Below are 25,039 nucleotides of genomic sequence, written 5' to 3' on the forward strand. Positions count from 1 at the left end.
CACTGAAGTTTGTAATAGCTGATAGTGGACTTCATCCAGCTTCTGAGCACCAACAGGGTTCTTTATTATTATTATTATGTTTTTTAGACTTTGTGGTATTTGAAAGGTAAACAGAGGAGCAGTGAGTAGAAGAAAAATAAGAAATTAGTTTCTAGGTGACCCTAGAAATAGAAATTAGGGAGGAGAACATATTTGACTTGAAAAACAGGTGCAAGAATTATTACACACACTGTTTTTAGGACAGTATTTGCACCTGTTTGATTTTTAGCCTGCTTTTCACCTGTTTCAGAGACTTCTGGTTTGAGTTCATTCTTTGTGATTTACTACTGTGTTAAGTGCAGCTATCCACTCCAAGCTCTTGGAGTTTCTTGTGTGTCTTCATAACCCAGGCTAGGGAATTGAAGAGTTTTATCTGTATTATTTGACTGTTAGTGGGTATCTCCCATTGTTAGTGTCCAACTAAATAGCCATATCCTTGTGATTATGCACTTGGGGTAGCTAAAGCAGGGTCTGCATTCAGGAAACTGCAATATGCAACTGGATTTCCTGGGAAGCAGGAATACAAACCTATTATAGTGATGCAAAAGTTAATAGGTGACATTTTGATCACTGCTCTTAATACAGCAGCAGATCCATGGGTTATTTTTAGTGCTTAAAGTTATGTTACAGGATAAGGATGAGGGCCTCATTGTAAAAGATTGCATGTAATCTCCCACGTGCACACACATACACACGTAGTGCGGTCCCCAAGGAGTAAATTATGTCAGACATCAAGAATGCAAACAATTTATGGGATTTTTCAGCCCATTGTGCATCTGTTTTGCAAATACAGAACTCAAAGCCTTAAGGAGAGATTGTTCACTTAATACTTAAAAGTAGAGCTGTTAAATGGTTGGTTTATTATCTTCATGAATGTTAACTATTTAGCCTTATTTAAAATCCAGCTTAGAGAGTCCTCCTCCATGGTTACTCTACATATGTAGACATGGCTGATGTGAAGTTTGATATAACTGAAATTAGGAGTAATAGTGTTTGGGATGAGGGAGAAATATGGTCCTTATAAGGTGGATCAGCCACTGGATAAACAGTCATTTTCTCCATGGGTGGCTTGTCAGTTTTTAGGAGGCATCTGCCTGTTTTTGCCTCTTGCAAGGGTTGCCTTTCTGTACCAGTTCCTGTCCTTTCAGATGTTGAATTTAGTACTTAATTGAGATGGGCATGGGAGCTCTTTTTAAAATGAACTGTTGATTAATTTGTTTTGTATGAAAGCTAATGAAAGAAGTTAACATACAAAGATATTTTGCTAAAAAAGCTTTGAAAGTAACTTTTTAAAAAAATAAACAGTGCCATAGAAAACTTGCTGTATGAGGCAAAATTGACTATACATGAGAAATCAGTGATGCTGTGTAGACAAAGAGAACTGTTAAAAGCATGAGAATAATCAACTGAAGAAGCATTGCTTTGAAGTGTCAGTAGGCAAAAGATGATACAGGTGGAAATACAGGTGGCTGTATGTTACTGAGGTTAACTCTCTGTGAAGCAGAAGCATTTCCTCATTCAGGCTGCTTTGAATTTCTGACACCTTGAAGTTTCATCATGTGATGGTGCTGATGCAAGCTGTGTGTTACTGTGAATACATTAACATTACAATTGAAATTACAAGACTTTATAAAGGGAATGGCTCATTAAATTGTCCGGGAGTCCTCCCATGTCTGGTGCTGTTGTGAAAATAGTTTTTAAATTTGGTTGTGAATTACTTTAAAGTATAGTAATAACAAAGTTAGGTGAGGTAGAAAAGTACTGTGATAGGGAGCTGCCTCTTGTTAAGTTTATCTTTATGCTGGCTTCTTGGAAAACAGGAGCGGGGGGGCGTGAGGGATGGGGTGAAACTGACAAAGGACATACCCCTTGGTAAGAAGTGAAATGTTGCTTCACTTTAAGCAATATTATACAAAGTCACTGATGGTAATAACATTTGAGTCCCATAAGACCAGTCTGACCAGCAGCCTGGGACACTGGTGTGACACATGTTGTGTCAGTTTTGAACACTTAGTAAATGCACTTGGTGTGTCTTGAATGCTTTGTATCTGGGGATATGGTGAGAGCACTGGCATGCAGGCGGGACTTCATTTTTATGTCAGGCACTGACAGTGCAGAGACCTTCTCCATCTCTGTCCCATCTTCTCTTCCTTTCCCCCTACCCCTACAAGTACTTGGATGGGCAAATAGGATTGTCAGCTGTACCTCGTAGGACCACCTGTTAACCTGCTGTGCAACCCTACATCCCACACCACGGTATATTCCTTGCTGTCCTCAAAGATTTGCGTATTCACTGCCACTTGTTCAACCTCTCATCAGTCATTAAAGTGCCTTCTTATATTCATTAAGTCCTTGGTGTCAAATGCAGTCCTGTAACATCTCTGGTTCCTCTGTGATACTTCCTCCATGATACTTATGTAGCACATTTCCAAAAACCTGTGCCTTGCATGCTGTCCTTTGCTGCCAGGCTGTGCGCTAGTGTCTCAGGAATGGTTATGCTGGTCCATGACACAGAGCTTGTCCAGCCTACTATTTGCACCATTTTTCTGGTGCACTGGTGTGCTTCCCAGAAGATAATCAAACACAGCCAGAATACCTGGTGGGCTCCTCATCACCTCTAGTTTGGCTCTCTGCACCACTGTTGTTATGGATAGGACCTGGAAGGTTTTCTGGCAAGGTGGTGGTAGTGTGGTATAGGTGGGAAAGAGGAGGATCAGGGATGTTGGAGAGAGGAATGGATGGTCAATGGGAAGAATGAGACTAGGGAGTGGTTTTTAGCCATACAACATGACTTGGAGACTGTATCCTAATTCTGTAATTTCCATAGTTTCTGGAGTTTTTTGCCTCTGGAGACTCAAATGGTTCCATTTTCCTGCTATGGATTAAGCTACACTTAATATACTTATTTCACTAGAACAATAAAAAGAAATTGTTTCCATTAAAAAAAATAGCTGGTTCCTGTAATCTTGTGGATGACTCTACAGCTAGCATTGAGACTATTTTAGGTTCAGTGCCATTATACTTCTGTGAGTGTTCTGGTTTTGGCTGGGATAGAGCTAATTTTCTTCATAGTAGCTAGTATGAGGCATGAGACTATGTTTTGGATTTGGTATAAGCATAAGCTTTTGCTTTACCGAATTAAACTCTCAACCCATGAGCTTTCTCATCTTTCCCATTGCAGGGCGAACAAGTGAGTGAACGTCTGGGTGGTGCTTAGTTGCCAGTTCGGGTTAAACCATGACACGTAAGCAAAATAGTGAAGTGTTTTAAAGGCTTGTTTGGAATAAAAGTTCTCCTGTAAAAAGTGTGTGTTAGAATAGTGGTATAAAAATGTAACCACCGAACAAATTCGGCATGGTTATGTGAGTTGGAAAATTCTGGGAAATGTATTTCTCTGTGGCTGCACTGATTTAGTGAAAACATCTGTATGTTAGTAGCAGATACAAGATTTATTTCGGACTTCTCTTTGGAGCTGTTAATGGGTGTGAGGAAATATACCTCTCTCTAAGTGGGGTCCGCAGCTGTTCCAGTGAGGAGCAGCCTTGGGGGTCTCAGGAGGTGCATGCCAGCTCTCTAGCAGATGAGGTCTGCTGAGCATAGTGGTGCCGCTTTCTGCTGTTTATCCACCATCCCCCTGCAGCTCTTTGCCCTCATTCTCTGCAGAAATTCCACAGCAAAAATGGCAGACAAGGTTGTGTCCTTCTACTTTTTTTCATAGTTTACAGCCCATTGTACTAGCTGAAGCTGCTGCTGATGTTGAGTTTATGGAGGTCCTGTTGTGGTGGTTGAGGCACAGGCATCTGTGCAGCTTGCCTTCTCCTGTCAACATGTTGATGTTAAATGACTGGGACAAATCTGGCTTTGGTGGTGTGGGGAAGCTTTACCTGAGTTTCGGATAGAAGTGAGTTGGCAGTAACCAAGTATTCATCTCTTTGTGCCATCTGGAGTCCAATGAAGTGAATGTTCTGAGGTAATGTTGTTCTCCTGCCTGTTGCCTCTTTAGTGAGAGTGTGAGTCAGGGTGTTTGACCATCCTGAAGATGAGATGGCAAATAGTCTCCTGCCTCAGTTCTTGTTGCCACCTAGCTGCAGAAGAGACAAGTGCCCACGGGTGGTTTGTTTCTGAAGTAGTCATCCCAAATGCTCTGTACAGGAGAGGGCACATGGTGAAGTGGATCGATTCTGTACAAAGCCTAGCACTGTACGGAGGGAGCGACAAAGGTCTTGTCTGGAGATTCTTCTCAACTGCAGCTTTCAGTGGCCAGATACCACTGTGATTTCATTCCTGCTGAAAACCCTGCTGTGCCTAGGCAAAGCTGTTACTTGCATCAATGGAAGGAACAATTAATTTTTCAGTGAGAGAGAAAAAGACCTACCTTGACTACAGAAGTTGCAAATTCCTGTTAGAATATAATTTAGAATGTATCGGCCAGCATGTCTTAAAGTGTCCTTCGTATAAATAAAAAGCCTTAGTGGAGTGAGAAAAAGGAGTACTGGGATAGCTTGGTTTTCTCCACTTTTTTTTTCTTTTTGTTTTACCACTGTCTTTTTTTTTCTACTGGAAGACTTGGTCGTTCTTTGTGCATTGGGAAACAACTTCTGAGCATCTTGGAGTGAGATTTTTCAATGCCAGTGTGAAACAGAGCACCCACATTTGAACTCTGGTGAAAGTTTGTCAGAGTTTTCACACAGTATATGAGGACGATATGTTATGTCACTAATTGCCTCCAGGACATATTAGTGTATTCTGTTGTATGTGGAACAGGTCTATACTCATTGCTGAAGTGGAGTTAATGAAGTCACTCTACGCTGGGATAACAAAGTAACTAAACCTCTGTTGATGCCGTGTTTAAGCAGCACCTTTTGATTAGTCACAGCCATCAGTTGCAAGCAGCAAAAAAAAGACAGAACATAATTTTCTAGGGTGTAGAAAGGAGCTGGCAGTGTTTTTGGCTATTTTAAATCCTATGGCATCTATTTTTCACCACTGCCATTTAGTCATCTTTCTTGCCCCTCCTAATGCATGCATGCATGCAACTTCAAAGTCACATTGAGTGATAATTCTTTTACCATGCTACAAGGTCCATATTTGTTGATGCTGTCAGTCATGTCTTCAGCAAAATTATTTTGAGTGGTGACAAACACCAGGGTATGTTCAATGCAGGCACTTGCTGTCAAAAGAGTTTGAATGAATTGGTTCAAGAACCATTTTTTTAGTAACAATTAAAGGTGAATTTTTCTGCTGTTCCAGTAGTCTGCTATAGTATGCAGCACCAAGCTCTGTGGGTTTAAAATAATTTTTGGGGTGGGGGGAGGAGAAGCTACATTGATTGCTAGATATAATGGCAAAAACTTAAGGTGAAAAAGAATAACAAGATCTTGGTCATACTCGCTAGAGGTGCTTCTGTGTCAGTGGAGTGCCATTTTAAACCCATTTAATTTCAGCTGTTTTAAATGCAGCCAACAGACAAATAGGCACACCTTTGCATGTATTAGTATATTGGCAAAGGGGTGTTTTCTTGTTTCAGTTTGGAGTTTATTTTAGTTCTTAAGTGTTACTTGAGCAATAAATATTGATTGAAGTGCCTCATTGCAGCTGCTGCTCTTTAATTTGGTTTGTGTTGCCTTACTCATGCTGCACTATATCCAGAGGATGAATGTTAGTTACATTTTGCCACAAGTAGGATATTGTTTTTACTGTGAAGTTTAGGGAGGATGTTGTCACCAGTGTCTCTGAAGACATATTGTGTTATTGGCTAGGAAGCTATTTGGGCTTGTCTGCTCGGGGCAGGTGTGTTCTCTCTTTTAATGTGTTTTGCATGCATTTGCTGAATGTTGGCTTTCATTGCGTGTTCTATTGAAACTTAGGGTGCCAGGTCTATCTGCATACAACATATGGATATGCTCTGCTTTCATCGCATTTATTTAGTTTGTCAAACAAAATCTGTTAAAGCATGGAAAGATTGCTTTTACCAAGTGTAGCTGGTCAGGGAGTGATGTAGTTGGTTCTTAAAAGAGAAAATCTAAGTATGAGTGTTGTATTGTGTGAAGATGCTTGATGCAGACAGAGAATGTATACCAAAGCAGGAAAAAGAATGATGAGCATCTGTTTTCTTCTTTCTTTTTTTTTTTTTGTTTTTCATCTTTCTCTGGTCAGCAATCCTGTTCTGGTGGTGGCTGGGATTAGCAAAGAGTTACAGCTGAAATGCTGCCAGCAAGATATTGTGCTGCCAGGTGTTTGAGGTCTTGAATATGAGCCCTTGTTTGTGGTTCCTTTTCTTCCTTCTTGGAAACCAGTTTTCCCAAGTGTTCTGTTTTTGTCTGGGATAGCTATTTTTCTTCCTAGTAGCTGGTATAGTGCTGCGTTTTGGTTATAGAATGAGGATAATGTTGATAACACACTGATGTTTTAGTTGTTGCTAGGTAGTCAAGGACTTTTCAGCTTCTCATACTGCCCTGCCAGCAAGAAGGTGAGGAGCGCACAAAAGGTTGGGAGGGGACACAGCTGGGACAGCTGACCCCAACTGGCCATAGGGATATTCTACACCATATGATGTCATGTTCAGCATATAAAGCTGGGAGAAGAGGGAAGGAGGTGATGTTCAGACTAATGGCATTTGTCCTCCCGAGTAACCATGACACATGATGACCCCCGCTTTCCTGGAGATGCTGAACAGCTGCCTGCCCATGGGAAGGGATGAACGAATCCCTTGTTTTGCTTCTGTGCACAGCTTTTGCTTTACCTATTAAATTGTCTTTGTCTCAACCCACAAGTTTTCTCACTTTCACCCTTCCGATTCTCTCCTCTGTCCTATTCATTTCAGCCCTAGAAAAGCCAGAAGATATTTAGTGGCCTAATATTCAGAGGTAGAGTCAGTGGGGTTCTCTTGGGGTAGGGGCTGATGCGAGACAGCAGCAAAGCCCCACTAGGTTATGGCTGGCTATGTGCTACAGAGCTGTGCCCAGAGCTGTGCACAGATGTCTGGTCCAGCTCAGCTGATGAAAAACATGACTGCACCTGTATGTGGACTCACCTGCCTTCAAATCGGTGGGAATGTAATACAGTGGCTTTTTCTTTTTGATTGTTGTTCCTGGGTATGCTCTCCCTTTTCATGGTCTAGAGGGAATTCCCTGTCAAACTGAAAAACACTGTCAATCTGTGATTGTGGCATAGTGATCTGTTTTCAGTGTAGTAAAGTATGATTGGCCTATGTCTTCATGCTTGTATCTCTTTTATAAAGAGAGATTTTTCTGGTTAAACTTGTATGTCATTATGCTGTGTTTTTGCTTGGTTGGTTGTTTTTTGTTTTATTTTTTTAAATGTGGAATACCAGCACAATTCACTTTTCAATTTCTATAGTGTTACATTTTAATTTTACCTTTAACTTGAAGCTTTTAAGTGATGTTGTAATAAGGAATTATCTTTGGAAAGAGAGCTATTAAAAAAGAAAGAAAACTCAACTTTTGAGTTTTAACTGAAATGCTTTTGGAATTAAATACCATTGACTTTTCACTTATTATATAACTGCTTTTATCTCAGTTTATTGTATACTACCATTCACTCACATCAAATATTTTGCAGTCTTGATGCAAGTTCACTCATTGTCAACTGAAGGTACAATTTCTAAATAAACTCACTCTTGCAATTTTCCACTTGCTGTTAGTATCTCAAGCTGGATTACAACCCACAAGAGCAGCTGTATGATTCATTGTGATCTATTTCTAGTATTACCGGGGTCTATTTTTGCTTTTTTTTTTTTTTTAACCCATCTGTAAAGGTCTTTAGTGTTTAGCCTTTTTCTTCTGCACTCCCATTTCTTTTTTTTTTCTTTTTTTGGGAAAATCTTCTGCCACTATTACAGTAAATACCAACACCAATAACACCTTCCACTAGTGAAGAGTTAACGGTTTTCTAAAGTCTTAGGATAAAAATAATTAAAACAAAGCTGCTATTTACATTTTGGTGCTGTGTGCACAGCTGTGGAAGTCCTGTGTCTGGTGCCATCTAGCTCAGTGTACCATCCTGAGTATTTCTGGCAAAAAGGGCTATGTTAAGGAGTATCATAAGAAAGATGACGTATTGTGTGTTTACTTCTGTAGGCTTCCTCAAGCCTCCAACCATTTCTGGTTTAATCCTTCAGAGTCGGGCATGACTTCTATGGCATTTACTTTCATGAATCTGTTCAGCTTCCCCTGAACCTGAATGGATGTTGAACACTCATTGTATACTGCTGTGTGAAGAATCACGCTCTTATTGCCTGTTTGGACCTGTTGCATGGTAGCCTCATTGACTCTCCCTAATTTCTGTGTTGGAAGAGATTATGTATAATGAGTGTTCTTTCTGTTTTTCTGTGCCTGGCTTTATAGGCCTCTATTGCATCCCCCTCCTCCCTACAATCTTTTCTTTCATAAAGACTTCACTCTTGGTTGGTCCAAGTCTGCTTAGTTTTCTGAAAATATTTTGTTTCCTGAGAAATATTTTTTTCTGTCTCTTCTAGAGAGAGGTCTTGCTTTGCAAACCTGCTGGAGTCTTGGAAGGCAAGTGTGTGGACAAAAGCTATTTTAAGTCTTCCTTAACACACTTCCATGTTTTACCCTATGGAATGTTGAAGCTTATAGTTGTCCTCATGTTCATGGTCCAGAGCATAATGGGTACTGCTGGAATTGTAGGGAGGACTGGTAAAAAGTATGGCACGGCGGAAGGCCTGTTAATTTGCAATTGTGTGGAACAACTGAAGGTTAAACACAGCCTCTGTAGCCCTTCTGATCAGGATGGTTTACAACCCAAATTTACCCACCATTTCTTTTACTACAAGGCAAAGCTTTCAGTGTTGCATTCAAAACAAGCTGATGGATTTATGGATGGATCTGAATGAAATGAATGGATTTATTTTGAGGTAGTGTGAACGCATGTGTATGTAGTCTGTTTTTCCAGGCTAAATATGTTAGTTGGAAATACTGAAAATAGGAACATGTTGTAAAAGGCTTTCTGTGCAACTGTTAGTCAGAAGGAACAGTAAAGCATTCATTATCGAAGTTGAAGGCTTTGCCCTTTCCCTATGTCCTGCTGTGACCTTCATGACAGGGCTGCCCTTTGCATCCCTGCTGGCAGGCAGAGGGTGGCAGTTTGTCTGGTTTCATCCCTGTATGATGTGGGGGACAGACAAGGAACTTCTGTGCTGTTCTAGGCAGTGCATGTCCTCAGCAAAGTCAGACCTAATGTCTGGTAAGGCAACAGGCTGTTTCTGCTTGGTTAGGATACAGATGATTAAATAGAAATGTGGAAGTGTTGCTTATAAGTTTTCCTCAAGTAGTCAATTATTTTATGAACAAGTTGGTTTATGCAGGAAACATTTTGTGATGCTAATAAGAAGCAACTCTTGCTCTTCAGTTCTTTTTTCTTTTTCTTTTTTTCCAAAGTGATTGATACTTCAGATGGTGGCGATGTTATGAGTGATTGTGAAACTACTTTGATTAAAAAATTGAACAAGGAAGGTTTTTTTTAACCTTTGTACACTAGACAGTAATTCAAAGATCCCTTGAAGGCTTTTTTTCTTGGCAAACTAAGGCCTTTGAGCTCTTTTCTGGCCCTTATAAGTGACTCATGCCATCTGATAACTGAACTTTTGTTTTGAAAACTTATGGAAAGAGAAATTCTAAGACAATAATGTTAGCTAAGAAAAAATCAGGCTGTGTCCCAGAAAGTCAGTTCTTACCTAGCCTTAAGTTATTACTGAATTAACTTTCCACTGACTGCTCTAGATTTATTTTTTATCATCCTTTTAAAGGAACCTGAACTGTCTTGTCAATATCATCCCTGGTTCTGTTTGTCTGTAATACTGGAGGAGGAGAATGGCATCTGTGGTGTTACAGTGGAAAAAGCCCTTCCACAGTGTTCTATACAAAGAAACTTTGTGTTTGAAATGTTCAAGGAGAAAGGAAACAATTTGTTTCTTGTCACCTTGTACCTGGCCTACTGAGCTGTTTCTGCTTTTCACAGCTGTCTTGAAGACCCTTCTTCTTCTTTTCATTTGCCTTCTGAGAGGCCTGGTTCACCTGCTTATGAAGTAGCTCTTTTCTCTCTAATGTTCATTTGATTCCTTCCTGCCTTTTCTTTTATTAATTTCTTCCAGTCCTGGAAACAGATGGAGAAAACGAAAGGAGAAAGCTATCACAAGAACAGTTTTAAAATTATATGGAATATAAATGGTTGTATAATGGCATGTACTATGGGCTCTGTCAAAAATTCTCCTAGAATCCTGGTGGACAGCAGGATGACCATGAGCCAGCACTGTGCCCTTGTGGCCAGGAAGGCCAATGGCATCCTGGGGTGTATTAGAAGGGGGGTGGTTAGTAGGTAGAGAGAGGTTCTCCTTCCCCTCTACTCTGCCCTGGTGAGACCACACCTGGAATATTGTGTCCAGTTCCAGGCCCCTCAGTTCAAGAAGGACAGGAAACTGCTGGGGAGAGACCAGCGCAGGGCAACAAAGATGATTAAGGGAATGGAGCATCTCCCTTATGAGGAAAGACTGAGGGATTTGGGTCTCTAGCTTGGAGGAGACTGAGGGGTGACCTCATTAATGTTTACAGATACATAAAGGGTGAGTGTTCAAGAGGATGGAGCCAGGCTCTTCTCAATGACAACCAACAGTAGGACAAGGGGTAGTGGGTTCAAGTTGGAACATAAGAGGTTCCACTTAAATTTGAGAAGAAACTTCTTCTCAGTGGGGGTAACAGAACACTGGAAACAGGCTGCCCAGGGGGGTTGTGGAGTCTCTTCCTCTGGAGACATTAAAGACCTGCCTGGACACATTCATCTATATGTTCCTGCTCCAGCAGGGGAATTGGACTAGATGATCTCTTGAGGTCCCTTCTAATCCCTAACATTCTGTGATTCTGTGTAATTTATGATCTTTCAAAGTTTGGGAGGACGGATTGAAGTTGGTGAGTGCAAGGAGTCCTTGGAGAGTAAAAGTGACAATTGAATAAACCCTGGAGGGGAGACCAGAGTAGGAGTGACTTTTGTAGGTGGGAAGGTCAGATTATGCCATTTGAATGTATGTTTTTTAAGGCAATGAGGCAAAAAAATACTTGGGCAGCCCCACCTAGCCAACCGTCCAAGGGAGCTTCTCGATAGGTTGAGGTTTGTAGTTGAACCTTGGTGATACCCTGAGACACAAGGTGCTTCCAGTTGGTAAGAGTCACCCAAGAGAGAAGTGATGAGTACATGTTCATAATAATAAGGCTGTATTTCCTTGAGACAGTGAGTAATGATCCCTGTGGTGGTGCTGTGTGAAGAAGAAGGTCTTGTTCTTGTAAGTTCTTCTTCTGGTCAAGTGGCTTGTGCTCTTTCTGCTTTCTCATGTCAGCTTTGCCATTTTATGACCTATCCTGAGAATCTGTTCAAGCTCCTGAACTAATGGAAAATTATCCCTATCACCTCCCTGTTCCCCCTCACCATTCATTCCTTAGCTCCTTGTCCTGTCTATCTCCCTTTCCGCTTCCTTGCTGTCTCCCATGGTGGAGTATATATTATAGAATCTATGGTCTCAGAAGAGAAGAGAGTGAGGAAGAGGGGGATGGTGGGAGGAAAGAAGAGGTGGCAAGCCAGCTCATTTTGGACCTGTGGCTTTAATATGTTAGTCAAATGTTTTTGTTGATATGTGGTAGGTAAATTTGGTAATGTCCAGCACAGAAGTTGAGTAAAAAATATGAAACTATTGAACAACAATACTTAGAAAACACATGTCTCTAGTACTTTGAAAGTCACATGTCATTGCTGAATGGCTGACATCTGTCAACAGTAGAAATGTTAATTTTCTCTGAATAGTAAACTGATAGGTATAGCTTAGATCCAAGCCTCTCCCTTAACCCCCTTAATGTTTTATTTTTCTTTTCTTTTTTTTTTTTTTTCTTCCCTCAATTCTTATTTTTAATAACTTTCTTAATCTTGGAAACGGACTGAGGTTGGTATCAGTGCAAATCTGTAAGGGTAAGACCTGTCCTAATGTTTTTACCTGAGTGCAAGTTATTGAATATCTTTTGGAGTGCTTTGCATGATGATGGAAGGTTATTTGGACTGAGAAGTCTAGACAGTTCTTAGGATCTATTTGCACATCTTTACACCTGCCAAAATTTGGGAGAAATTCTTGTTCAAGTTACACTGTAGTTCCCCAGAAGGGTTTTCACAACATGAATCACATTAACTAGACTAGTCTCTCTCCTATCCTTCCTCTTCATAAAAATCACTGCTGCTATTGTTGTAAAACTTGGGTAACATTCTGCAATTGCTATTTCCATTTCCATCTTCCCTCATTCTCTAACAGTTATGCAATGCGATGCTATCTTTCATGTGTGGTTTTGATGTATGTGCAAGGAATATTACAGAGATTACTCACATGCAATTGAGATAAATGCTTTTTAAACACACTTTGAGCATAAAATGAATAGATTAGACTTCAGAAGGGTGCTTCAGTGGGTAAAGGAGATAAATATAGATATATTTTCAAATGTGAGGGTCTTAATTGTTTTTTTTTTTTTTTTTTGAAACAGAGAAAGCTACTTTCTTGCTTGAACCTGCTAATGTTGCATGGCTGAAAATGACCTGGCATGTAAGAAAGCACCTTTGAGTGATGTAGACTGCTTCTTATAGTTTTTAAGTCATCTAAGTTTCTCAAAAATATCCAGGCTTTGCTAATGGCCAATAGCAAGTCTATGTGAGGCTCTGAAGTTCACAGAGAAAATACATGGGAAGAATTGAGATGCTTGGAAAAAGAAAAAATGAGCAGTTAATTTAGATTACAGTGGCATTTGAATGCTGACTTTATAAACTTCACTTAAATATTATTTAGTTTATTGTACTGAACTGATTTATGAGTGTCTGTCTTTTTTTTTCCTTCTCCTTTCCCTCTTGGAGAAATAGGATTTTTTTTGTTTGCATATGATGTTTAAACATTTAATGTGACGGAAAATTAAACAATAGGCTGTGTGGTTACAATATCAATTAAAATATTTTTGTAGTAAAAATAATGTTAATGTTAGTAAGCTCATCTTAAACAACTAGTGAATGCCTGTCATGATTGTATAGGTCTGTCTTCGTTTCCTGCTTTGCATAGTTTCGGTCACTTAAATATATTTCTAGCTAAGAGGCTGTTCCTCTGTGTTGACTGTTTTGAATTAACATTTGTGTGATTTTGTAACATTTTATTTTATAAAATAGAGTCTTATGGTGTGATGGTAGAATCATTGTTTTCAAGGACTTCTATTAAAAATATCTTGGAGGTAGCTGTTCAAGATGTACTAGACCTTCAAGAACAGGCAAATAGAAATTCAAAAGCACAGGCAAACTGAAAGCCATAGTTTTATTTCTTGGGAGGAATACATACATTTGAGTCTCCTGTTTTAGCACAGAATGAGGACCTAGGAAGTTGAGCCAACACACAAAAGGGAAGTAAGCAAAAGCTATACTGCATCCAAAAAACTTAAGCTATAACCTTCATTGCATGCTGAATATAGTGTTTTATTTTAGGTATTTGTGTAATTTGTAATGGAAACTGTGGGCTCTACAATGGCAAATGATGGGAAAGAGTGGTCTGCAAGACAGCATTAAAAATTAGGAATGCCAAATATGTGCACTGTATGTCAGCCTCAGTTGAGAATTTGTTTTGAAAAAATAAATTGTCAAACAATGAAGGCCAGATCTTTTTATTATTTTTCCTGGGAAAAGAGTTTGTATAGCCTAAGGGAGAATTTGGTGCCTGTGGGAAAGAGAACACTGGGCTCAATTTTCAAGATTTGTACAGCCTTGCCAAGACAGATGGGAAGAAACAAGAGTGAACCCCGAACAACTGTAGCCCTGGGAGACTCTGCTTAGCTTGCATGTGGGTTTTCCCATTCATAATTATGCTTAAAAATCAAGCTGTGCATACTAGTAGCTCTGCACGTGGAGGAGTCAAGCTTCTTCAGCCAGATTTTGATGTACTGCAATAATTAAGCATGCCTGTGTGCTGTAAAGGGGTGACTGCTAAGTGCTGGGATATTCGTACTTATTAATTTCTAAGCAAGAATAATAAAGGCAGGTGATATGTGTGAAGGAAGTCAGGGTCTTTGGGGGTCCATAGTTTACCAAGTTGCTGTGACCAGACACTGCAAGGCAGCAGTGACTGCTGGTGCTGCTGTTATGAAATTAATGTTTCCTGTGACTCCTAAACCCCCGCCTTGTGGTTTTTCTTGCGGGTTTTCTTGGCAGTAGCGTGTGCTGGGAGTGCTTGTTTTCCAGGCTGCTGCTGCGGCTCCATGAGCAGAATCAAGTGCTGGTCTTCTGGCTCTCATTTTCTTGTACTTCAGGACACTGTTCATGTTTCTCATCTGCAGCATTTGACATCCTGTCCATCTCAATGCCTTCCTTTTGAGCCAGTGTTGTGGATAAACATCCTTTATACAGCTAATGGTTCATTTTTTTGTAAAAACTGAATCATCAAACAATGTAGCTATTTTGGATGCTACAAAGCACATCTTGAATGTATAATCTGCATTTTTGCTCCTGTCAATTATTTTCAGTGAACATGGTGTATTTCTACAAAACAGATTGAATTAAATCTGTTCTTAATGCTCTAGGTAGTATGCTGAAGTGGAACAGGGCATCAGGAGCACTGCATCGTCTTTGAAATAACACATCCAAAAAAATTTTTCCCCATTGTTGCTGCTCACAGGATCTTTAAGAACAGGGGAAAAGAGCAGAATACACAAGAAAACAGGACTAACACATTTAGTTAAATAAAACAGAATGAACACCAGAAATGCTTTATGTAATTGCTGGGAGAGATGCTGTAAAGAACAGGATCATAGAATCACAACTTGAAGTGAGGATTTTGGGTATATTGCTGGGACAAAATACTCTAAACTACTTGAAAAATAGTTCATAGATACAGAAGTGAACCGGATTTCTTACTGGTTTGTGCCATTAATCCTTAGCAAGGGGAAGGAATGGCTGATTCAGGAAGCTGCAGGGTCTCATAAATCAAGGGAATAATGAAACTTGAGCCAAACATGATTTTGATTGCTTTGCCTTTGTTCCGTTTTCCTCTCATAATTCATTCAACCCTTTTATGTAAAAGTGGATGGGGAGTCGTGTGGTTTTGTGCTTTGGTTTGTTTCTTTAACTAGGATTTGGGCAAGATCTTTGTTCTTGCCTTGCTTTTTCTTTTTTTTTTTCTTAAGTCATTATTTTTTGTTGTTGCTTTGATTGCCTTTCAAGGTTTTGGGTTATCCTGATAGCTGGGTCTATGCATACCCCCAGATAGCTTTCTTTGCCTGTGCAGACACAAAAAGAACATTCATATCTGCTGAACAGGTGGGTTGTGCATTATCTTAGGTCACCTGAAGACCCACATGCAAGTTTCTTTCAGAATTTGGCATTGCATGTTGTATGAGCTTGCAACCGGTGCCTTTTACAGAGTTTGTTGTTGTGTATGGTGTTGGTTTTTTTTGTGTGTGTGGTGTGTGTGTGCTGTGTCTTTTTCCCCTTCCCCATGAATGCAAATTAAAAAAAAAGACAGAAATTTGTAACCACATCCCCTTCTCTCTTTTGTGCTTTGTTAGGCCTGGATGATTGCCTGCAGCAGTATGTCCATAAATTCGAACGGGAGAAGATAAATGGTGAACAACTGTTGCAGATTTCTCACCAGGACCTTGAAGACTTGGGTATCTCACGGATTGGACACCAGGAACTGGTTCTGGAGGCTGTGGATCTCCTGTGTGCTCTGGTCAGTTAAGTGGTCAACAGCTACTCAAAGAATTTCTTTAAGTGCTCTTTTAGGTGAATAACCGAGGCAAGTCTGATAAAAACAGAATACTGCTGACTCTTGCTTTCCGTCACACATCATGGTAAAATAAACTAGTTAAAATTTGTTGAATTCTCACAAGCTTTATGTTAATAGCTCTCTTAACTTTTTCCTGATAAAAGGCAGAGCTAATTCATTGGTTGCGCTTCTAAAGAAAGAATTTGTCTCAGTAACATTGTTAGTTCTTGTGGTTCCTGTTAGTGAACAGAGTGATTAGAATTGCTATTGAGTAGACTGAATTTCTCATAGAAGGTGGAAGACATCCTGTTGGAATGACAGCTGCTAATGGTTGCTTACATCAGTTGAAATGGGTTTAGGGCAATTCTGTAGTCTACATACAAAGTGAAGAAAATGTTCTTGAAATGAGGGATGTGTCGCTAACTCGGTTACAGTTGAGTTCAACTCTCATTGGTTTCACAACTTAAGCTGTTCCTCTGTCTTAGTCCTAATAGACAACTGTGCAGATACTTTTGAAATGAACACACTCTCAAGAGAGTAAATATATTTCAAATCGTTTTGCTAGTGCAGGCTTTATTTAAAAACTGTAGTTTGGGCGTAGTCTTGAAGATGTGTTCGAGGTAACACGGTGAATGAGTGCTGGAGATACATATCATTTGCATCATAGAGAAGAGTAGAAAAGGCTGTCTGATGATTCCTTAGCCAGCACTGGCCACCTTCCCTTCATTAGGCCAGGCTTGCAGCACCAAGCATACTTATCTTAAAAGGGAGAGTCTTTATTGTCCGTGAGATACGTGGTTTATTTGCTGCGGAGAGGTGCTACAGGGATTATTCATACTCCGTAACCAGGAACAAATTGGATAGCCCATACTCAAAGAAGTCTGTTTAATGAAATAACTTCATACAATCCAAAATGTTTCCTGAAGAGTTGCTCTTATATTTGAAAAACCATTTTATTTCCTCTTCAGTATTTGATCTATCAAAAAATTTTAGCATTTACCTTGAAAATCTAATAGAAGGATGGAATTAGTCTGAAATGCAACTAATGTTGTAGGAAAGGCTGATCTGTCAGGCACGTGAAGAGGTCTGGTGAGTTAGTAAATGTGTAGTCCTGACTGAAGTAATGAATGTGGCAGCCCCCAAAGGCATTTTTTAGTTCTTACTCTTAAAAATATTGGAATAAAATGAACAAAGCTGGATGACCACCAGAACATAAAGCTGTGTTTTATCTCCTCCAATTTCCTTCTAATTTCCTCTGTAGACAAAAGTTTTGACCTCAACTCGTTTCTGGAAATCCTTTCTGAAATGCAGCTCAAGTTAATGCATTTGACAGAGTTCACATATTGTAGCTGAAATGTCCTTGTTCCCTTGTAAGCAGTTTTTTAGGTATTCCCTTTGTCACTCTCTTGATGCCCCTTCCCTTCGGTTTTTGGGATTGTTGTGCAAAATCACTGTTGATTTAATTCCCAAGGGGATGGTGTGTTTTAAATTCTAGCTACAGCAATTTTGTTTTTTTCCTGTCTCTTCTTTTTGTGTGAGAGAACAAAGGCTTCCCTATTCCATCTGTAGTAGTTCTTCAAAAGTGCATCTGTATATTGATATAATTTAGTAGATGTTTTTTTGTCTATGTGTGTGTATATATATGGTGAAATCTCCCTAACTTTTTGGGCCTTGAATTAAAAAACAAAGTAACTATTTTTGAGATGTTTTTGCTTTCCCTCATTCCCCCTCCTGTGTTTCTAGCTCGCACTCTAGAAATGTGGTGTGGTGGTAAACAGGGGGCAGGAAGGACTGAGAGGGGATTTTGGTGGTTCCCCAGTCCTGGAGTTCTCCAAAAGTATTACCCATTTTTTCTCTAGGTTTGCCTTGGCAGTTTTCTGGCTGAGCTTCCTTGAGATCGGTGCTTTAGTTCTTTCACATCACAACAACACTTGCAGCTCTGAAGACAGTGTTCTTTGGAACATCTTTCTCTTTCCAAGCATTTACCATACAGAGCTTTTTTCCAGCCTCAGTAGATCAGTCATAAAAATACAGTGTGAAAGTAGTCCTTTCCTTGAGAAAGGACACCAAGTAATTTTTTTTTTTTTTCTACATGTTTTGCCATTTGCTGCTGCGGTGAGTGACCTCTAGACAACCTGTAATGACTACGTCTTTCTCTGCTGCTTTAGTGATGGGGCAGTGTTCCCTCATCTCACATGTGCAGCAAAGCTGCAGCTGAAGAAGCAGCAGAATGAGAGTGTGGATGGGGATAAAAAGAGAAGGTTTCCTGTGAACATTTCTATTGCTCTCATGCTAACAGGCTTTTCTGAACAGGTGTTGAAGACTTATTTGAGGAAGTTAGAGGACATATCAAAGAAACTGAATTCCTCAGAGGGGAAGGAAACATCAGCTTGAGTGTCTTCATCTTCTTGTTGACAAAAATATTTGCTTGGGGAGTAAAGGGATGGGAGGAAGATATTTCTTAATTGACTGAAGTATTTGGGGGAGAAGGAAACAAACATACATAAATATACTTTTTAATCCCATGCAAAGCCAGAGAAGCAGGGATAGTGATCCAGAAAATAAATTTTCTCAGCCAAGTAATTGGAACAAAAAGCATCTAGAGTGGTGGTGAAAACTGAATACTTCATTCATCATTCCCTGGTGACTTGCCTGTTTGGGCTAATAAACTAAACCAATGCAAGAATTAAGAGGAAACTATATGCAAATATTTTTACTTTTAATGTGTTTCTTGCATCACATTTCTGAATCTTTACCTGGACTGTATGAAAAAAAAGTATCTGTTTCTTCCTGAGGTTAGAATGAAGGGATACTAGTTTTAAGCAAAAACAAATAAACAAAAACCCACCCAAAGAAACCCAACAAAACAAAAACAACAAAGAAAACAAACACAACCCCACAAAACAAAAAGAAGGTAGTTTTTAAGGGTGCGTCTTTGATAATTTTACTCACAGGAATGTGCTGCCAGCATATTTGCAGGGCAACAAAATATAACATTGTAACATAAAATGGAACATGCCTACATGAAGACTTATACTTTGTGGCTAAGCTGTGTCAAAAGCACTGCATCTGTGCACAACCTTGTGAGAGTGTGGCTTTCTAGAGGTGTCTTCTTAAATTTAGGGCTGTTATTGCGAAATTTGGGACTCCAAAGGATTCTTTAGGATGCCTTTTTGTTAAAAGGGAGAGAGCAACAATGGTTGACTCCGACAGTACCTGGGGTTAACTCTAGTGTTTGTATAAACATACAGTGAATTGAACCAGCTTTTGAGGAGATATTTTGTCTGTTTTTATTCATGGTGTGTGTTGTGGGGGGGGCACTTTTGGGGTATGTGTGTGTGTGTGTGTTTGGGATTTTTGGTTTGGTGTGTGTGTGTGGGGTGGGGTTTTTTTTTTTTTTTTTTTTTTTTTGGTTTGGTCCCACAGCTGGTTTTCAGTTGGATCAACCAGCAGATCCAACTCATCATGCTGTGGCCCATGAATGTGGCTGTGAAGAAGGTGATGCTGCCCCTGGGCATTAGCAGAGCTCTGAATCAGCCCAAGCCAGCGCTGACAGTGACACAACTGCTGTGCTCTTTTGACATTACTTAGCCACAGTGGTTTTTTTTTTTTTTTTGGTGTTGTATTTGGTCACTGTACTTTTTCTCATTAATTGTATTGGAGCTTGGGAAGAGTGTGCTCTTGTGCACATGTACTCTCTCATCCACGTGTGTGCCCTGTGTGTGGCTCCCCAGGTTAATGAGTAACAACCTGGGAATGTTAGACATAGGGTGCTCTTGACCGCTGGCTTCAGCCTGTGTTTTGATGAAAGCAACTTTGATATTTTAAATCCCGAGCGATAGGAAAATGTAACGTGTTTTGTTTCATGAGCAACATCTAAAACCTTTTGGTTGCTTAAATAATAATAATAATCACCTGTTAAATATTTTAGCCTCAGTCTTGTTAAAATATTTCAGAAAAGCCTGCTAGGCTTTGCATTTCAACTGTGTGTTGGTGTGAAGGCTGTTTGCTGTGCTGCCACACTATCAACATTCCAATCTGTCCTGAACTGGGGCTACAGCTCAATGACAACTTAAATTAATCCAAGTCAGCTGCTGCCTCCACCCCCTCCTCTCCTCCCATGAGTGATCTTTTGTGCTTGCACTCATCTGACCCTCAGGTGAGCTACTTCTGGGAGCTAAACCAGCTGAGAGCACAGTACAGTAAAAAAGGGAATAGATTTTTTTTTTTTTTTTTTGTAATGGTTTAATTCCCCAAAGCAGCCCTCCCAACAGACTGGATGTTGCAAGTGGAGGAGCAGAAAAGTAGTAGAAACAGGTGGTTGTGTGTGAGGTGGTCAAGATAGCATCAGCTTGGATAGAACCATTGTTGTATTAGGTGAAGGGACATAACATTTTCTGTGTATTAGAGCAAATAGATGAGGAGGCTGGCTTGCCCCTGGAACAGAGGTGGTTTGGGTTGCGATGACTCTTTGTTCTGGGTAAGTTCATCCCTCAGGGCTGATCCTTCTGTAGCTGGCGAATTTGGTGGCCTGAAGAGTTGCCTGCTCCCTATTGTGCTGGATGAGCACAGTGTGTAGCCAGGACCTCTCCTAGAGCACAAGCTACTGATTTAGGTACCTCAGGTGCATTCTGTAGGGGGAAGCTGTAGGAAAGCTTAGTGCAGTGACTTGGAGAGCTTGGTTGTGATGTGCTCTTAATAGGCTGTTGGGGAGGCCAGTTGTACTTGTAAACTGGAGCCCCTATATCTCCAGAGGCAACACACCTGTGTTGCTCAAGTCTACCTCAAAACTGAGGACTACTTAACAGACTTACTTAAAAACTAGCTGAAAAGGAAAATTTGCAGTGGACTGACCCACTGTATAAATAAGGTTAAAGAGGTGTGGTAAGGAATATGTGTAAGTTTTGGGTCAAAGCCGAAATCTGGCCTGGTATATCTTTACATGCCCTCTTAAATGCTGGGGCTGTCTCTAATCGCAGACACCCATAGGTGCTGGGCACAATTTCTGCCACTGAATGACAGAAAGAAAGACCTGGAGATACTTAAATATACACAGACTCCCAAGTTCTGACCAGAGTGGTTAGGTGGTTATACCACGGTACAGAAAAAAATCTTCAGTATTTTCTGTCCCTTTATGGAAGGACAGGTGGAGTCAGCATCCTCTAATACCCCTGTAAAAGGGGGAGATTTCTGGAACATGGCTAATTTCAAATTCTTGTGGCCACAGAAACTTACCCCATAGCCAGACTTGTTGGTAGAACAAGTATTCCTCCAAAAATAAATTAAAATGCACTATTCTGTGAGGAGGAGGAGAAAACTAACTGCAAGAAGCACATCTTAATGATGCTCTTGTTTTGCATGGTGGCTGGTGTGTGTGTGTGTGTGGTTGGTTTGTTTGGTGGGTTTTTGTTTATTTGTTGTTTGTTTGTTTCTTTGTTTTTTATTAAAAGGTGATAAGTTCCCACATGCTTGTGTGCAAGTACTTTAACATCTTTTAGTAATCCAAATCTTTCCATCTCTGTGATCCCGGAAAATTTAAGGATATACTTTCCTGCTGCAAGAGTGACTTTTTTTTAGTTGGGTATATTCCCTCAGTCCCTCAGCCCTTGCTCTTGGCTGCATTTTAAGGGTACTTCCTTGCCTAGAGCCCTGAAGGGGAGGAAGGATGCACTTGTGTAACTTGTACCCACTGAGATTTTATCTGTAGGAGATGGTAGGTAATTTAAAGGTAGCTGAGTAGCAGAAACCTCTTTTTACACTAGTGGGTTAATTTGGGGCAAAGGTTCTGTTTCATTTTTTGGTAAATGGCTTAATCTAAGATATTAAAGATATTATTTAAAGGTTTAAAAAAAAAAAAATATAAAGATGACCTTGAATGAAAAAGACAAGGTCAAAGAATGGTTTTAATTACTATGTATAGAGTTCATGCAGTCCTCAAACTTGCAAATAATTGCACTGCTGTAATGAAGGAGCACTATTGCTGAAAACTTGTGATCCAAATATTTATTGCAGCTTTTGACTGTGAAATTACTTTTGCTTCCTGTTGATGTTTTTATCTCTTGCCAGATTAAATTTATCTTTAGTTGTGAATGAAATGTTACTTCAGTGTTTATGTATCACAGTACAGAAAGCATTTTCAGAAAAAGCAACATTTACTTTCTTCTAACAAAAAGAAAAACCAACACAGTCCTCTTACTGCAACTACATTTTAAAGGTAAATGACACCTGATAGGACACTTGGACTTTATTCTGATTAAAAAGTGTCCTCAAATCTCATTAATGTCAGAAACTGGGGGGGCTTGGCACCCACAGATGTATTCTTTATTTGCTAGAGTGTAGAATAGATCTTAGAAGGGATTTTTGCCTTAAAAAAAAAAAAAAAAAAAAAAAAAAAGATTAGAAAAATCGGGCAAATTCTTAGACCTTGCATTCCTTATGAACTTATAACTTGTGCTATAATGTATAGGAGGTCTCAATAAGGAGATTTATCGAGCTTAATACTATTCCTTGCAGAACTATGGCCTTGAAACAGACAATATGAAGAACCTGGTTCTCAAGCTGCGAGCATCATCCAACAATCTGCAAAATTACATCAGTAGCCGTAGGAAAAGTTCAAATTATGATGGAAATACCTCTCGCAAACCCCCCAATGAATTCCTTACTTCTGTGGTAGAGCTTATTGGAGCTGCTAAAGCCTTACTTGCATGGTTGGACAGGTAAGAATAATATCTTTATATTTTAATTTACTGCTACAATGAATTGCTGCTCCTTGTTGGGGCAGTTTCTAGATGATTTGGTGTAAGGATCTTGGTCTTGCTCACCCCTTTTGTGGTGTTGCCAGAAGACCTCTAGTGGGCAAATTTCACCTAGAGTATCTATTCTTGGGCTCCCACTCTTGCTAAAACCAGTGAAACATTGCATCCAAACTGGTATTTATGAACGTAGGAGTCTTCCCATTCAGGTCAGTTGCTCATACGTGTGACTTCCTCCTCTCCCCTTCCCATCTGCTAAATTACTTGTCATTGGCAGGTCCCTTTCTAAAATAATTTTTAATGTTCTGCTGAAATTGTAGTGCCTTTTAAAATTGCTTTCAATTCTGGCTGGTTCTACTGCTTTCAGCTCTTAAACAAATTCATTGTCATGTGAGGTTGAGTTGAGGAAGAACTGAGGGTGGTCCCTACACAGGACCCATCATCTCTACCACCCCCCTGCCACTACTCTCACCCTTCCCCCTCTGTGGACCATACCCTAAAAAAGACCTGACTTCTGCAAGGGGAAAAGGTCCCTTCTCTCTCTTTCACCTTCACAGGGCCATTTTCGTGGAAAATAAGTTGTTCTGATGATGACCATTCTATTCCTCCTAGACAAGTATTTAGGCAATCCAAGCTTTAAAAACACTATTTAATTATTCCGGATGGATGCTGGCAGGGATGCTGTCCGTGATAACAGATGAAGGTAAACTCTCAAGCCCCTTGCCAGCTTTCCTGAGAAGGAAGGGTAGGAAGAGAGCTGCAGAGGGACTCACATCAAGGAGAGCTTCCATCCTTCAGTGTCCTGGCTCTACAGCAAGGAGTTGGTTCTGTGTGCAGACAGTGACATTAACAGTTTGTGTCTCTTACGTGGTCCTCTCCTCTCACCCTGTTGCTGGCAGCTCCCTTCTGAAGCCTGGCCTTCTCAGCTGTCTAAAGGATCTGAAGTGAGACTCTAAAGCTGCCCTACCTTTAATGATTTATTTCTAAGATTGAGCCTCACTGCACCTCTGACTGGAAAATGTGAAAATCCACTTTTCTTCTTATAGAAAGTGTGTGGTTTATTTGTTTTTTTTTTTTTTTTTTTTTTTTCTTTCTCTCTCCCATCTGAGTTTAGCAATCAAAGGCTTGAAAGGTAGAAATCTACTCACTGGCAAACCCAAGAGTATCATTTTTACAACACAGTCAGTGTGATCTGACTTGAACATGCAGCTGAGAAAATTGTAGTTTGGAAAATAGACCATGTCTTCTGGTTTTGGTCTCCTAACTTGCTTACCACAGGGCTAGACATTCCCCAGAGCTGGTGGAAGGATGGAGTGGGGCTATGCAGTTAGGAATATTTATACTGTAAAACTGTGTCCTAATGCTTGTGTGGATGTCAGAGTAACAGCTCTTGCTCTCACATGCTCTTCCTCACTGATGAAGTAGAATGGGAGAAGACTGGTCCCTTCAATTTAATGGGAATTTTCTTTTGTTGCAGGGCCCCGTTTACAGGTATTGCTGACTTTTCATCAATGAAGAACAGAATAATTCAGCTCTGCTTGGATCTCACTACTACTGTTCAGAAGGTCAGCTGATTTCTCTTCCTTTTAAGTTTCCAAAAGGGAAGGAAGAGGGGGTGTTTGTGGAAGTGATGTGCTTGCTGTGTGCAGAGTGTTAATTGGAAGACAGATCTGGAAATGAATGCTTGCTTCAAACTTTGAAGGTCTATGAAGGTCACTGTCAGCTGTCTGTTTTTTCTGAGTTGATTTCCACCCCCCTGCCTTAATTTCCTATTTTGCTATTACTGACTGTATCTTAAGTGACTGTGTTATAAAGGCTGCTCATACTTTCTTGAGCCTTAATGGAAAGAAGGTTAGTTTTAAAAATAGTTGGTCTGCATTTGAAAATTTTCAAGTTCCTAACAACATGTTGGGAAACAGTTATCAGTGCTAACTCTAAACAAAAATATTACTCCATTGGTTACTATACCCATGCTTGCACAGTCCTTAGGTCTTGTCCCATATAGAGTGGTTGAGGCATGAGATGGGAAATGCCTGCATGTAATGGGAGGACCTTTTATAACACAAATCCTGCTTCTGCCTGTAGTGTGAGACCACAGTGTTTTGTTCTAAACTTTCTATTTATCAGCTGTGTGATGAGCACTCATATTGGTAGGAGCTAAAGGAACACACAACAATTCTGACAGTTTTGGCAAATTCTGTCATTTTTTCTCTCTGAATAATACTGCCTGTCTTCAAAATCATTCCAACAGTGTGCCACTGCTTTGGCTGTGAAACACAATGTGGAGGCTTCAGCTCCTGCTGAACTTGCCCATAGCCATTAGTCCACGGCCTCCCGTGACAGTGCTTCTCTCCCAGTTTTGGAGCAGTGATGACTAAGGACAGAAACATCCCATGAGTTGTCAAGCTATGATGGCATCCAATTACATCAGTTGGATCATTCTGAAAGG

At 40.1% G+C, this 25,039-nt stretch overlaps 1 protein-coding gene across 11 annotated transcripts in view; it reads left to right on the forward strand.

Annotated features, from left to right (window-relative positions):
* Window positions 1–25,039, forward strand: part of CNKSR3 (CNKSR family member 3) — a 60,623-nt gene that overhangs the window by 14,972 nt on the left and 20,612 nt on the right. For 10 of the 11 annotated variants that reach the window (XM_065057342.1, XM_021294755.2, XM_065057346.1 and 7 more), the window contains exons 2-4: window positions 15,639–15,802; window positions 22,352–22,554; window positions 24,068–24,155. In XM_065057342.1, the coding sequence (XP_064913414.1) occupies window positions 15,639–15,802; window positions 22,352–22,554; window positions 24,068–24,155 (455 nt within the window). Of the gene's footprint in view, window positions 1–12,590; window positions 12,650–15,638; window positions 15,803–22,351; window positions 22,555–24,067; window positions 24,156–25,039 lie in introns of all 11 variants that reach the window. The other variant, XM_065057343.1, reaches the window with a different exon arrangement.

Source organism: Columba livia, chromosome 3 (assembly GCF_036013475.1).
Source record: "Columba livia isolate bColLiv1 breed racing homer chromosome 3, bColLiv1.pat.W.v2, whole genome shotgun sequence".
Lineage (NCBI taxonomy): Eukaryota > Metazoa > Chordata > Aves > Columbiformes > Columbidae > Columba > Columba livia.